We start from the raw sequence: 14,041 nt of genomic DNA on the forward strand, positions 1-14,041 counted from the left end.
AACATATTACGAGATGATAATATAAGGGAGATTTGAAAATCCTCAATATACTGTAATAATATGTTAGATCGACATATTCTGTATAATCTATGTTTATTTTCTGACTGATCTGCCATAGCCAATGAATATAGGAAAAGGTCTAAAAAAATACACTAATTAATGTCTTTAAAATAATATGTGATCGCCACTTTAAATCCTTTTTGCACATTTTTTAATATATATAAAATCTAAAATAAATTGCGAATGAAATAAAATGCAGCAATCCTAGTAGTGAATTTAGGATTTAAAATTAACATTTGGAATACCAGAAAGAAACTTGTAATTTATCAAAAGTCTAATCAGTGTTACTTGGTTTTTGCTTGGATGATATTGTCATCACACTTATTACCAGAAATTTAATTTTAACAACACTTGTACATGTATGAATGTCTTAAAGGCAACTAGATCTACCTGAATATTTTGCCCCCCTCGTCTGAAATGGCATTTCCATCCGTGAAAAAATGAAGCAAACAAGCAAACACACAGAATATGCATATATATATATATATAGAAACTTAGGGAAGGTAAAAAAAATGATTTGTATTCAGATCATCGCTGGGTCATGTTGCGTGTACCACAACATCCGGGTAAAGAAATATCCCATTATATCCCCTCCGTACAATGGTTCGCAACGAACAGCTGTTTCGATCGATACCATTAATATTCACGTTTTCACATCAAATTTATGTTGCCAAATGCACGTCACACTCGGAAAGGAATAAATCTACATTAATTTTAATTTTTTGAAACATGGGGAATCTTTGAATTAAAAATGACTTATCCGGGCATAATTTCTATTTATTTTTTTTGTTTCAATAAAAAAAGACTCGACCCCCGGGATCTCAGTTCAGTGATGTCAACCTATGTGTAGATCACGTGACCTCCGATAGCTTGGCAGCCATGATGGTTTTGTGAGAGAGTTTGGTCGACATAAAGACAACAGGAAATGCTGATATTCTCGTCGTTTCCTCCGAAATGTCGGAGATCAGGGTAAAATGTGAATATATTTCAGTATTCAGTGACGATATACGTCTAATTCGATGCCTAGGTAGGCTGTTGATAGGCCAGCTGACTCATTTATCGTGTCTTTGATAAGGCCTGCTGATGTACTGAGTCGTCTCGTGTTTTGGTTCACAACAATAGGCGAATACGGCTCAGTTTGACAATAGATCATCTTATTTGTGTTTCATTCTTAACACATTCACATGTTCAATATTAAAACTTATCATACATTATCCATTTATCAGTTTTTAATGCCAGTTTTAGTGTGGCACATTTTAGGACGAAATGACGAAAACTGGAAAACGACCATTTTCAGGTCCTTTGTGGCTTTGTTGTGACTAGGAGGCTTTAGTGAATGTGTGTACTGTTATCTGGGCTATCCGTGTACTATCTATTCATTTACACACCTCACAGAATACAATGACATAGTTTTATACACAGTCTTTGTTCTATCTTTGTCCCGATTTCGTTTAGTTTAGAGACAAAGTGTAACTTGATATCTGAGATCATAATGTACTGAAGTGCTTTTGTGTTTACTTTTTGTCACCTTAAAAATAAAGTGTAGATATGTCATACAGGCCTCTAAATTTCAAATGTTCAGAGCAGATGTGTTTTGATATATGTAATATTGAAAATGAAGTAAAAGGATGAATATTTGTTCTAAAGTATAACATTGTACGTATACAAGCACATGGTGTACGTTCCATGTGTTTTGTTCAGTGATTCAGAAGTCAAAGGTGAAAACCTTTTTATTAATATGACATTTTGGTAACAAGGAGGTCCTTTTTAGTTATGAGAAAATATATACTTTGTATGTGTGTCTCTGCTCCTGTAGTTGAAAATGTATTTGAGTCTAGTTCGAAAACTTCTGGCTCTTTGATCATGATCAACCTGTTATAATCTGCTATAGCCTACATTGTGTTACCCATGATGTATAGAGTATTATCAAAGGCAGCAGGTACACTGGATATATGCATTTCTTCTGTTATGGTAACCACACCCCACCCATCAACCCCCTACACCCCCCTCCACCCCATGTCGTTAACAGTATAACGTGACGCTACCCAAATTGGAACACTTTTTGAAGATAATTGTAAAAATTTTCTTACTTGTGGTTGAATCCAGATTTTTTTCTTAACATTCCACAAATAGATGCTTTTATTATTAATTTCATGATTTGTTTACTTGTCAGCAGTGCATACACTTGTATATTTATAAATACAGAGCTTGGAAGCATGCCCGGTCCAGCCCTGTGTATCAGCAGGTTTGAGTACCCAAAATGGAACACCTCCTAAATAAAGTTTGATTAATAAATGCCCAGGCATGATAAAAAATGTTTGAATTCATTAAAAGAAAGTTCAAACATTTTTTAGTTTATTCAAGTCACATGTCTTTCAAAAATATTCCATTCAGCATTTCTTTTTCTTATATTAAAATATATGGTGTTTTTAGGGTTGTCGCACGACGTCCTTTCCCGGAGTTTTTCAAAATTTCATTATTTTCATTTTTAAATACAGATAATAAGCAACTGGAAAGAAAATGACATATTAAAATTGTCACAGTTATTAGTCAGCACCTTAATTTTTGTTCAGAACTGTTATTGTTAGTTTAGATTGTAAACTGAAAATTCTGTATCATATATTTTAAAAGTGTTTCATTTTGGGTAGCGTTCCAAATTGGGTAGCATATGGTTTGATGTTACATGGAGGTGTCACAAAAAGCAACTGCTAATTGACTTTGTTTCAACTTTGACACTGAAATGATACACATTGAGCATATAAAATGAAGCTGTTTTTTTAGGGCGAGCAAAAAGTTCAAAATAAGGTTGCATATGACAGGTGGGCACGTAAACCTGATGATAAATAATGAAAAAAATTACGTACCAGATGCCTGGTTAATCGTAGAATGCTCCATTAAGATGCATAACTAGGCCTACATGTACGTCGTAATTTACATGTGAAAATCGAATGTTTTTACTCGCCGATGTATCAAAGTTATACATCAGAATAATCTAGGTAAAAGTATCTTAAAGAAATAATATCAACTGGAAATATGATAAAGATGAATGTAAATACGTACCAGAAGCATAATCAAAAGCAAAATGCTTTAATTCTAGGAAAATCGGCCGACTGAAGCGTAGCTGTTTAAAATGACAACAAATGCCAGACTCGATTTAGCTTCAGATTTCTGCGGGATTGTTATCAAGAAAAAAAAGTTATATAACCATAAAAAATGATGAAATATCAATACACAAGTTATTTCTATTATTTAGATATCATGTATGTTTACTAAATATCTGTAGACAGCTATAAAACGATGTTATGAACTACTGCAAACAGGTTATTTCCCGGAATTCTCCAAAATCATTTCGCTGTGTTTTCAAAGAAATAACTTACTGGCAATCAAGTTTATACGCATATATTTCATATAATATAGGGTACAATAGCGATCTTATAATTATCATTCTGTCGTAAAACATTGCCTAATCGATCTCTGCAGATACACACATTTGCTCAATGCATTTTAACTCTTGTTGACTACGCTTGGCGCAATGCATTATATGAAGCGTCTGACTTAAACACTGTTCACAACAAAATTACACGAAATGGCGCGAAATTTTATTCCAAAACTTCCGGTTTCAGTTTCAACAGTACTAGTTGAAACAGGTTATGAACACGTTATGGTGTGAATTTTAATGGTTGTTAGTCGCGTTAGGCAGGTGGTCGTTGAATACAGGTCATTTATATAGCAAATATCATTGGGGGAATAATTAAGGTCGCATAAGACAGGAAGTCGCTGAATACAGGGGGTCGTTAAGACAGGTTTGACTGTATCCAGCATTCCAGTGAATGTTGATTATAGTCTACTGAATTTGCAGATTTCAAAGCATACATTTTTTCCTCCTCAATTAACTGTGCACATGAGTCATGACTAAAATATAACAGGCAGTCTGCTGGGCTACTGCACTTTGACATATTAGCTGTGCAATGGTTTTTTTTAGCTCACCTGGCCCAAAGGGCCGGTGAGATAATGTCATGGCGCGGTGTCCGTCAACATTTCCTTTAAATCGCTACTAGTCATAGAGTTCTGCATGGAATGTAACCAAATTTGGCCAGAAACATTCTTAGGGGAATGGGAACAGAGTTTTGTATAAATTTTGGCTCTGACCCCCCTGGGCAGGAGGGATGGGGCACAATGTTATAAGGGAAATAGAGGGAAAGCCTTTAAAATGCTAGTAGTCATAGAGTTCTGCATGGAATATAACCAAAGGAAGGGGAACATTGTATAAATTTTGGCTCTGAACCCCTGGAGCAGAAAGAATGGGTCCCAATAGGGAAAATAGAGGTAAATCTTAAATTCCTTCAGAAAAAAACCAAAGAACCTGTTTATAGAACATTACATGGCATTACAATAACCATGTGCGCAATACAGGCCCTCTGGGACTCTTGTTTTGGCAGCATACTACTAGTCTTTACATATATCAAGTCATATCTGCTCTTAGAAATAAGTATTGATTGTTTCTTAATTGTTTCTACTAATAAAGGTGATGTTGTATGCTCACAAACACATTAACATACAATCAGTACTTAAAACTACTAACCCAAAATCACAGATACATATACTTAGGTAACTCATTCATATTGATAATATACAAACCCAGAATTCCTTGTGTTTTAACTGTGATGTTCTTGTACTTTCAGATTTTGACATTGTTCTCTGCTGCTGAGTGCTGTTTTAACAAATCTTTGTTCACACTGGAGGGAGTTGTGCAATCTTAACCTGTAGATCAGTGATATTTATTTCTGTGAACATTTTATACCTATGTGCACCTGTATGTGATGTTTGTCTAAGAAATGAACATGGGTCAGAAAGTGTCAGGTGGTATAAAGACAGTAACGTCTAGGGAGACTACCTACAAGGCACTTTACAAAGGCGATATGGTATATAACCCAGACTTTCAGAAGCCCAGTCGACTCGACATGTTACTTGACATGCCGCCAACATCCAAAGACGTCCAGGTCAACCATTCATGGAATCCAGACGATCGGTCGCTCAATATATTTGTGAAGGATGATGACAAATTGACTTTCCATAGACATCCTGTTGCACAGAGTACAGACTGTGTGCGCGGGAAGGTGGGTTACACGCGCGGTCTGCATGTTTGGGAAATAGTATGGAGTACACGACAGCGTGGGACACATGCAGTAGTGGGTGTGGGGACTAGTGAAGCCCCTCTCCATTGCGTAGGCTACCAGTCCCTGGTAGGCAGTAACTGTGAATCATGGGGCTGGGATCTCGGTCGTAACAAACTTTACCATGATGTGAAAAATAACCCAGGTGTCACCTACCCTAGTCTATTAAACTCTGACGAAAACTTTGTTGTGCCAGATAGCTTCCTTGTGGTGCTAGATATGGACGAAGGTACATTAAGTTTTGTTGTAGATGGACAATACCTAGGTGTTGCATTCAGAGGCCTCAAAGGAAAGAAACTTTATCCCATAGTCAGTGCTGTGTGGGGACATTGTGAGATCACCATGCGCTATATAGGAGGGCTGGACCGTAAGTATTTTGTTTTCTCTTAATGGTAAATCCGTCTTCCTTTGAGTTAGTATACATAAATTATACTATACTGACTTTGCATATTACAGATTTATCTGTTCATAAGGGTAGATAAATTAATTGTTACATCATTATTACTAAGGTTTATACATGTTACTTTGTATTCACTGATAAATATGATTTGTTTGTTTGCTTAGATTAACATCCTGTTATATAATTAACAGCCAGGGTCAGGTAAGGCCAGTGATAAATATGATACTATGTTTGATTTGTGGTCACAAGTATACAATGAAACATTTAATGGAGATACCACCAAGAAAAGAATTAATTTAAGTCAGAATACTCCAATGTTCATTATGTAATTAGCTGTTATCTGTAATCAGGATTTGTGCTGGTCATGGATGTTCCAAAAATGGAATCTTTTAATTCAGATACAGGTAAAATGGAGTCCCTCAGTGAGATACCACCACAGCATGGGCAAGAGTACCCACTATTACATAGAAACACGACATGATATACTGCAGCCTCCCAAACACAACATAATATATATACTGCCTCCCAAACACAACATAATATATATACTGCAGCCTCCCAAATGCAACATAATATACTGCAGCCTCCCAAACACAACATGATATACAGCAGCCTCCAAAACACAACATGATATACAGCAGCCTCCAAAACACAACATGATATACAGCAGCCTCCAAAACACAACATGATATACAGCAGCCTCCAAAACACAACATGATATACAGCAGCCTCCAAAACACAACATGATATACAGCAGCCTCCCAAAACACAACATGATATACAGCAGCCTCCCAAAACGTACTGACTTTTAAATGTGCAACACATTGTATACAGAGAACTTAAATGCTGTCCTTAAATAATCTTTAATGTTGATAGGAAGTTAATCAACTTTAAACCAACCCATAACTAAATGTCTAATGTATTATCAAATATCCATAACTAAATGTCTTATGTATTATCAAATATCCATAACTAAATGTCTTATGTATTATCAAATATCCATAACTAAATGTCTTATGTATTATCAAATATCCATAACTAAATGTCTTATGTATTATCAAATATCCATAACTAAATGTCTAATGTATTATCAAATACCCATAACTAAATGTCTAATGTTCAAATATCCATAACTAAATGTCTAATGTTCAAATATCCATAACTAAATGTCTAATGTATTATCAAATATCCTTAACGAAATGTCTAATGTATTAATATAAATTATTCAAATGAACGTGATTTTATTTCATATCTATCTCCTTTTAATTTTCAGCTGAACCATTACCACTGATGGACATAAGTAGACGCATCATACGCCATAATCTTGGTAAAAGCAGACTTCATGAAATTAACAAGCTTCCGTTACCAAATTCTATAAAGAATTACCTTCTTTATCAGTCATAGCAGGAAATGTGATCAGAGTTGTCTTCTCTTGACCTTTTTGTGTCGTCGAACAGCCATACAGAAAAGTGGACAGGATATTGGTTTCATCACCTAGAAGGGCTATCATCTGGAACGTGTCATCTGATTGGATCACTCTGACAAACAGTTGAAATGAAACACAGTTCCCTGGAAAACAAAAACTTACATATGTCCTATTTGTGGATCTCAACAAAGCATTTATCTTGCTACCTTAAAGTATTGAGATAGTTACATGGCGCCATGTTTGTAGGATGTGTATAAATGATTTGGAAACATTTTAAAAACTAGAATTTTTATTAAGAAAATGAAATTGAAAAACTGCAAATGTTAAAAAAGTGTTTCAAAGAACTACACAATCTTTCATGAAATGTTGCTCTTATTGGTATTTCAACATGATTTTATTAAGCCACTAAAATCCATTATTGTTAAAAACAAAATGGACAAGTTTTTATATTCTCTATAATTTCAGAAGCGTTTTCATCTCATTTTCAAGTCTATAGCTTCTGTACAATGTCATTCTAACATTTTCTAAAGGAAAAATTAAAAAAGCAAGCATTGATTGTGAACGCTTTTATTTACCTATTTGATTTTTATCCTTTTTATTTTCGGACTTTGGTTTTTTTTTTCTATTAAAAAAAATTGAAGATGAATTTATGCATGGTTGCCATATTAATGATGAATTTGTTTGGTATAGGGGAAGATGACTGTGCTTTGGTTACTAGGATTATGAATATAAATGGGAATTACGTTGATGTGAAGATTGTTTTTAAACCAATTTTTCCATGAAAATGTTTGCATGTTTGCAATACATATCTTTAAGGGTGTGTGATGTCTTTAAGGATAAAAAGACTGTTTTTATTTGTGAATTGTCTTTAATCATCATTACTTGTATTTATTATTTTTCTTAAATGATGTCTGTTGTGATGAAAAAAGTGATGTATGGGACAAGCAATTTTCAAACTTCAATACATACAGATCAGTATATGACATATTTATATGAATATGCATGTACAGTGATGGCGGATACAAATAGCTTTGTCAACACATAAAGAAAGGGATTGTTATAAGAATCTTTTTGAGTCCTTTACAGTAACCCATTATCAGGTAAATTTGTTTGCAAAGTTTTAAAGAAATTGATATTAAAAATTGGTTAAAAAATAAAATTAGTTCATAGAGTCCGGTATAAATTTAGTCCAATTATCTAACAGATGTAATAATAATAAATATTGTGCCATACTAGCTATATAGGACTGCCACAGCATGAGTTGTTGGCCTAATGAACTAACTGGGTTTCCTTGTTGATGTGAGAGGTTTTCTGAGAAGTCTATAAGAGTATCTACCGTCCATAGTCATTTGGTGTTTTGATGTCCATCTCTATATTCTAGCCCCATGATTCAAATTCTTTCGCACTTCTTTATAGTTAGTATTACCGTATATTCAATTTGCAATATTGTTTGACAGGCCTTATACCATAGTATTCTAAACATGAAGTCTCTCGTCTAATGTTTGAATATTGATATTGTGTTCAATCAGTATTTAGAATTTCTCAACTATTTTCATTTATAGATATGAAATACTTTAAAACTTGTAAGTTACTACGTAAGTACCCTATATATTACATTACCCATATTCAGATTTAATTACATTTTTAAAAATTGCAAATCTAATATAGAATCTTAAACTGAAACCTTGAAATTTGAAATAGATCTATCAGGATTTAATTAAAAACAAATTTAATCAAAAGTACATGTATACATATTTTCTTATGGTTTAAATTAAAAACAAATTAAATCAGAAGTACATGTATAAATATTTTCTTATGGTTTCAGTATCTGATATATTGAGTCAATCTGTTTAAACCTTATGACTATAGGGATATATTTCTGCCTAAATTTTCTTTCTCAAACAAAGAAAATATTTTGTAACAAACAATCTTTTAGCAGTTATTACAGAGAATGTCTATTTAATTTCACTTCAGTTTATTGTATCTCTTGACAGACTCCTTTGATATTCAGAAGTATATAATTGTAGAAAGTGTTCCATATCATTTTACCCAGGTTCATCTTATCAGCTAGAATCAGTGAGACTGGAGTGATTTAATGTTTGAACTTTCTGACACCGGTAACAAGGGGCCTTATTCTGGATGGTAATGGTCACATGATATTAATTTGTCTTTATTTTGTGTCTGGATTATAATCTTGGTCATGTGAATGTTTATTAGGCATGATGATGGACTGAATGCACTGAATGCATCAATGTGACTATGATTCTGGTAGTGGAATTTGTAATCTCTATGGTTTAGTTCTTTGTTTTTCACCACCCATAATTCTGTTGGTATGTTTCTCTTAAGGAATGAATCTCAAAAACAACTTCTTTTCATAATCATTTGCAACTATAGTATACAGTATATTGTACACGGTTGAGTTTAGAGTTACTAGGTGATTTCTCAGTTGACAAAATACAATAAATCTTGATACCCGTACTTATCTTATGACAAAGAGTAGTTAAGAAGCTAAATATCAAATTCTTTATAATGTAACAACATAAATTGAAAATTAAGTAGTGTACATGTACATTTTTAAATTCGTTAATAGACAGAAATAGAAGCATTATGTAAAGTATTTAAGATCAAGGTTTTGGGTGAATACCCGGCTGTGTTACTGTATCCTTCATCGTCTCATTGAGATTACATGAGAATGATAGTAATTCCAGAGATTCACTGATATACTGCTGATTCAACGTGTTACTTTTCCATTTTGATGTTAAAAGGTTAAACAGTGCCTATTAAAGCCGTTCGGTTGAAAACTTTGAATTCCACCTTTACATCCACTTTCATGTTAAAGGCCCACTACCTTTCCGAAATGGCTTTTAATTTTTAAAATGGAAATGTAAACGAGATTGATAATTTTGTAGAGTCGCAAAAGTTATCAACTTACCGTTAATTCTACACTTATCATCACCTTCTGAACAATTTAATTTATATAAATAAAATGTTAATTTTCATAACGCGGGTCGTCTTATGTTTCCCGCCGTCGTCCTAAATGCCGCGCGGTAGTTGATTATCACTGCGCCAGAAGGCAAAACAGTGAAATGAAACCCCACTGTTACCATATATTACGCAGGATATCTTGCATAAGCTTCATGTTGTAACCTCATCTTAGGCCATCGACATATATTTTCTTATGTTATCTATGATTTTTAGAAACCTTTAAATTTTGCTCCGGAAAGGTAGTGGGCCTTTAAGTTAAATATACTACCACCATTGTTTTTCAATATTCACTTTGTTCAGTTACTTCTCACTTAACAGTTGACGTAATTCTTAAAACAACATTAATATTTGTAATTCTAGTGGGCAGAGTAAGTTTAAAACTGTCACTTTTCAGTTTTCTTTCCTCGCAGATCTTTTCCATAGAAAAGACTTGCGCAAATTGAATCTTGTATTTTGCCTGCTAAATTCCTCAAAGGATTACTAGCAGACATGATCTGTTTAAATAAGTGATAATATGACAATGTAAGTGGAATACAGTCAAGATTTTAGATGATATGTGAATCACGCATTGATGCTCACAGTTTTATAAGTTACGTTTTTTGTGGCTTGAATTCAGTAATATATATGCTTGTCAATTTGTCTGATATTAAATTGATGTGTGATCAGGATTTCACACCATAATTTATATACATATTGACCTGAAAGCCATTTGTTCCGTCGGGTAAGAAACAAGTGCTGCTTTAACGAAACAACAAAATTGCTTTTGTTGAAATAATGGGTCAAAAAACAAATTATTAATGTATGATTTTAGATGTTAATATATGTAGACATATTTTAATTTTTGTAAAGGCCAAGGACATTTGGCTATGTAATTAAGGTGTTTAACAACATGTGATATACATAACCATAATTTATTAAGTAAGTGTTTTATGTCTTTCTTATGTAAAAACCTTTTTAACAATACCGCTTGGGTGTCTGTTTTTGTATTGTGTTTTTAGTGATTTTTGTTTGCACACACAACTAGTCATGTTCAATCAAACCTCAAGGGATGTTTTATTATCAGAATATTATTTAACAGATTACTTAAGCTTTTATGTATAAATTTTGATGAAGTATGTGTCAGGTTTATATAGGTTTTATGTATCGGAACAAAGAGGAATTTTGGGGCTGATATTTGTGCCTATGTCTCTCTTAAAACTGCAAAAAGAATAATTTGTATTTTTTTTAAACTTGATGACTAGTGCTTCTTATAAACTATAAAAGAATATCACATTAAATGAGTTTGGATAAAGTTCCCTTATTTTTGTTAAAAACCATAATACTTAGTTTTTGAAGCCTGCAATAACCGAGTTATTGTTAATGGAGATAATTCTCTTCTTTGATTAAGGGAGATAACTCTCTATTTTGACTATTGAGATATGATACAACTATGATTTGCTCAACTTTACATAAAAATACACTTTGTAGAGTTAAATATTATGTGTGATTGATATCCTTAGGCATTTGAATGTAAGCAATATCAATGGCTTTGTCCATGTTATCAAGCCAGCCTGTCGGTATAAACTGCCCCCACAGACCCATTGACACTGTGTACCATCATGTGTAGGATTCTGATCTCCTGTGTACATGTGTGTCTGATGACGGTTTTCCCCATTCTCAGCTTTATCTGTGTTCAGTTGCCTGTACCTGTAGTAGTATTATCATTTGGAATGAGAAGATTTTCATCAATGTACATATAATCATTCAGATTGTCAGCTTGCATTTAACTGGGATTTCTATATACCTGTATGTGTATATAAGCTGTGTAATGTGTGATGTATGAGTGGATATATTGTTGCTACATCTTGTCATGATATGGCTGTGAGAATATTCAGCTGTTCAAAAATCGCATTCAAATCATATACATATATTATATCACAAAAACTTCCTTCTGCAATATAAAAGAGTTTGCCTTTTTCAATGGCAAGTAAAGCATGACATTTCATCAAATGTTAGGGTCTTCATCTTTTTATCAGTCAGTGGTCAATATACGAGATATTGAGTTATCAAATTATCACACTGACCTAGGTGCTTTCCTCCTGAATCCGGTACACCTGATGGTATTTACCTACTTTCAAAGCTTCATTCATGTTTTTATAACTGAAGCGTTTTCCTTTTCAAACATAATAGATAGCAATGTTAACACCTAAACTATTGTTACTTTTAAACAGAATGAACACATAGTTGTTTTATGGGACCAGGTATAAACAATTTTTGATTTGCTTTTTGAAAACAAAAATATGGTTTTTATTTGATCTAAAAAATCTGGACCAAAACGCGGTTTCAGTAGATTTTTAGGATTTGTGCATTCAGGTTTTAATATATATCAACACAATTTTTAGCAAAAAAGCATAGAATATTATATGAAATGCAGTATTTTTAACTTAAAAACTGGTATTTTGTCTCATTTTATTTGGGAGAAGAGTTGTGTGGATTGAGAGAGTGTAAACATGTTTTGCTATTGGTGTAAAATCTTCACAAATGCGACAAAAGTTATATATGTTGATCATTTGGGTCACAAGTACCGGTTCTCTGCTCAAATCTTCTTAAACTCTCACAGAATATTTCATTATTGGGAGCAACTATGAAATGAAGCATTTATCTCTTGAGTGGAAAAACATTGAAATAATCAAATTTATTGTTATCCAAAGCTATAGAGCTATCATTAATCAATAAAATCCTCTCTGTATTTGAACAGAGTATCTGTACTTGTGTACGTGTGATATGATGTGTTAGGACAACACTTGGGTGAATGTGGTGCTAATGGTACACTACTGCTGGTCAAACTCTATGTCTTTAGCACTCCAGATCTAGGCCATGTTTGTTTACAAATTGTTGAAGACTGTTATGACATTGAGAATTAAAAATGACAAAAATATCATTAATAATTTACATGACCCCTGATGTATTGCACTCTTTTGGACTTCAGCTTTCCGTTGTCTTAATTGGACCTATTTACGACCTTGGTGACAAGATGACCTTGAGTTTGACCTTCAGTGGTATACTGATAAATTTGGGCGAGAATGATATTTTGTGAAGTGATTCATACAGACAGTTTTTGTGCATATTTAAATGCCAAGAATGTCTTCATGTATTTTTTTTCATTGTAAAGCAGTGGTTGTAATAATTCTAGCCAAATAAATTTAAATGACCAGAATTATTGTCTCTTTGTCTTGCTTTCCTTCTGAAGATCACATTTATATGGAATATCTGGAAGTCATGACTTTGTGTGCGTACGTACATTTACCTTAATTTTGCTTGTTAACTATCATGAGATCTATGGTATGTTTTTCAGGTATGATCCATAATTAATTGTAACATGGTGTTTCCTACAGAGGCCATCGAAGATGTATGACAGATCAATTTCGCCAAGTGAAAAAACACTAGTTGCAAACCACTTATCCTACCTACACTCACTCCCACATGCCTCCAATGTCAGATCAATAGAATTACCAAGTCTCATCCCGACTCCTTCCTTCTCACAAAGAGTCAGGGGATCCCACTGGATACAATGGTCGCATACACTAGATTTGGTGGGGATCAGTGCATTTGGACATAAAACAGGCATTTAACTTACTCTGGAAGATGGAGGGTATATTTACATCCGTAAAGTGATGTTAGCTATATGCAAGTGATAGATGCTCTATGATTCAGTCTAGGAGTACATTAAAATTTGCGTATATATTGGAAACAAATTCCAGTTCTAATGTAAATTAGATTAGTTGGTTTTACTGTGATATGCCAGAAAAGCCTACTGTAGTGAAATGTACAAACTTGCATGCTGTCCGCCTTTACACATTGTGGGCGGAGGTACATCTTTTATGCCAAACCTTGGCAGTAGTGTGTTTACGTTATAAGGTCCATGTTCTTGTCTAAATATAATTTCATCAACTCCTTCACTCATAATGTAGAGGAAACTTTAAATTAAGGACACCCATATTATACAGGGCATCTGCT

The 14,041-nt window shown here is 33.5% G+C and overlaps 1 protein-coding gene across 2 annotated transcripts; it reads left to right on the top strand.

The window, feature by feature from the left end:
* Window positions 1–927: 927 nt before the first annotated feature.
* LOC138320512 (SPRY domain-containing SOCS box protein 1-like) lies at window positions 928–13,241 on the top strand. Of its 2 annotated transcripts, none has more exons than XM_069263517.1 (3): window positions 928–1,036; window positions 4,743–5,601; window positions 6,908–13,241. In XM_069263517.1, the coding sequence occupies exons 2-3, from the start codon at window positions 4,896–4,898 to the stop codon at window positions 7,036–7,038; spliced, it is 837 nt and encodes a 278-aa protein (XP_069119618.1). In that variant the 5' UTR covers window positions 928–1,036; window positions 4,743–4,895; the 3' UTR covers window positions 7,039–13,241. The 2 variants fall into 2 exon arrangements, with proteins under 2 accessions (XP_069119618.1, XP_069119628.1); XM_069263527.1 differs by having other exon boundaries at window positions 930–1,029.
* Window positions 13,242–14,041: the final 800 nt, after the last annotated feature.

Source organism: Argopecten irradians, chromosome 1 (genome assembly GCF_041381155.1).
Source record: "Argopecten irradians isolate NY chromosome 1, Ai_NY, whole genome shotgun sequence".
Lineage (NCBI taxonomy): Eukaryota > Metazoa > Mollusca > Bivalvia > Pectinida > Pectinidae > Argopecten > Argopecten irradians.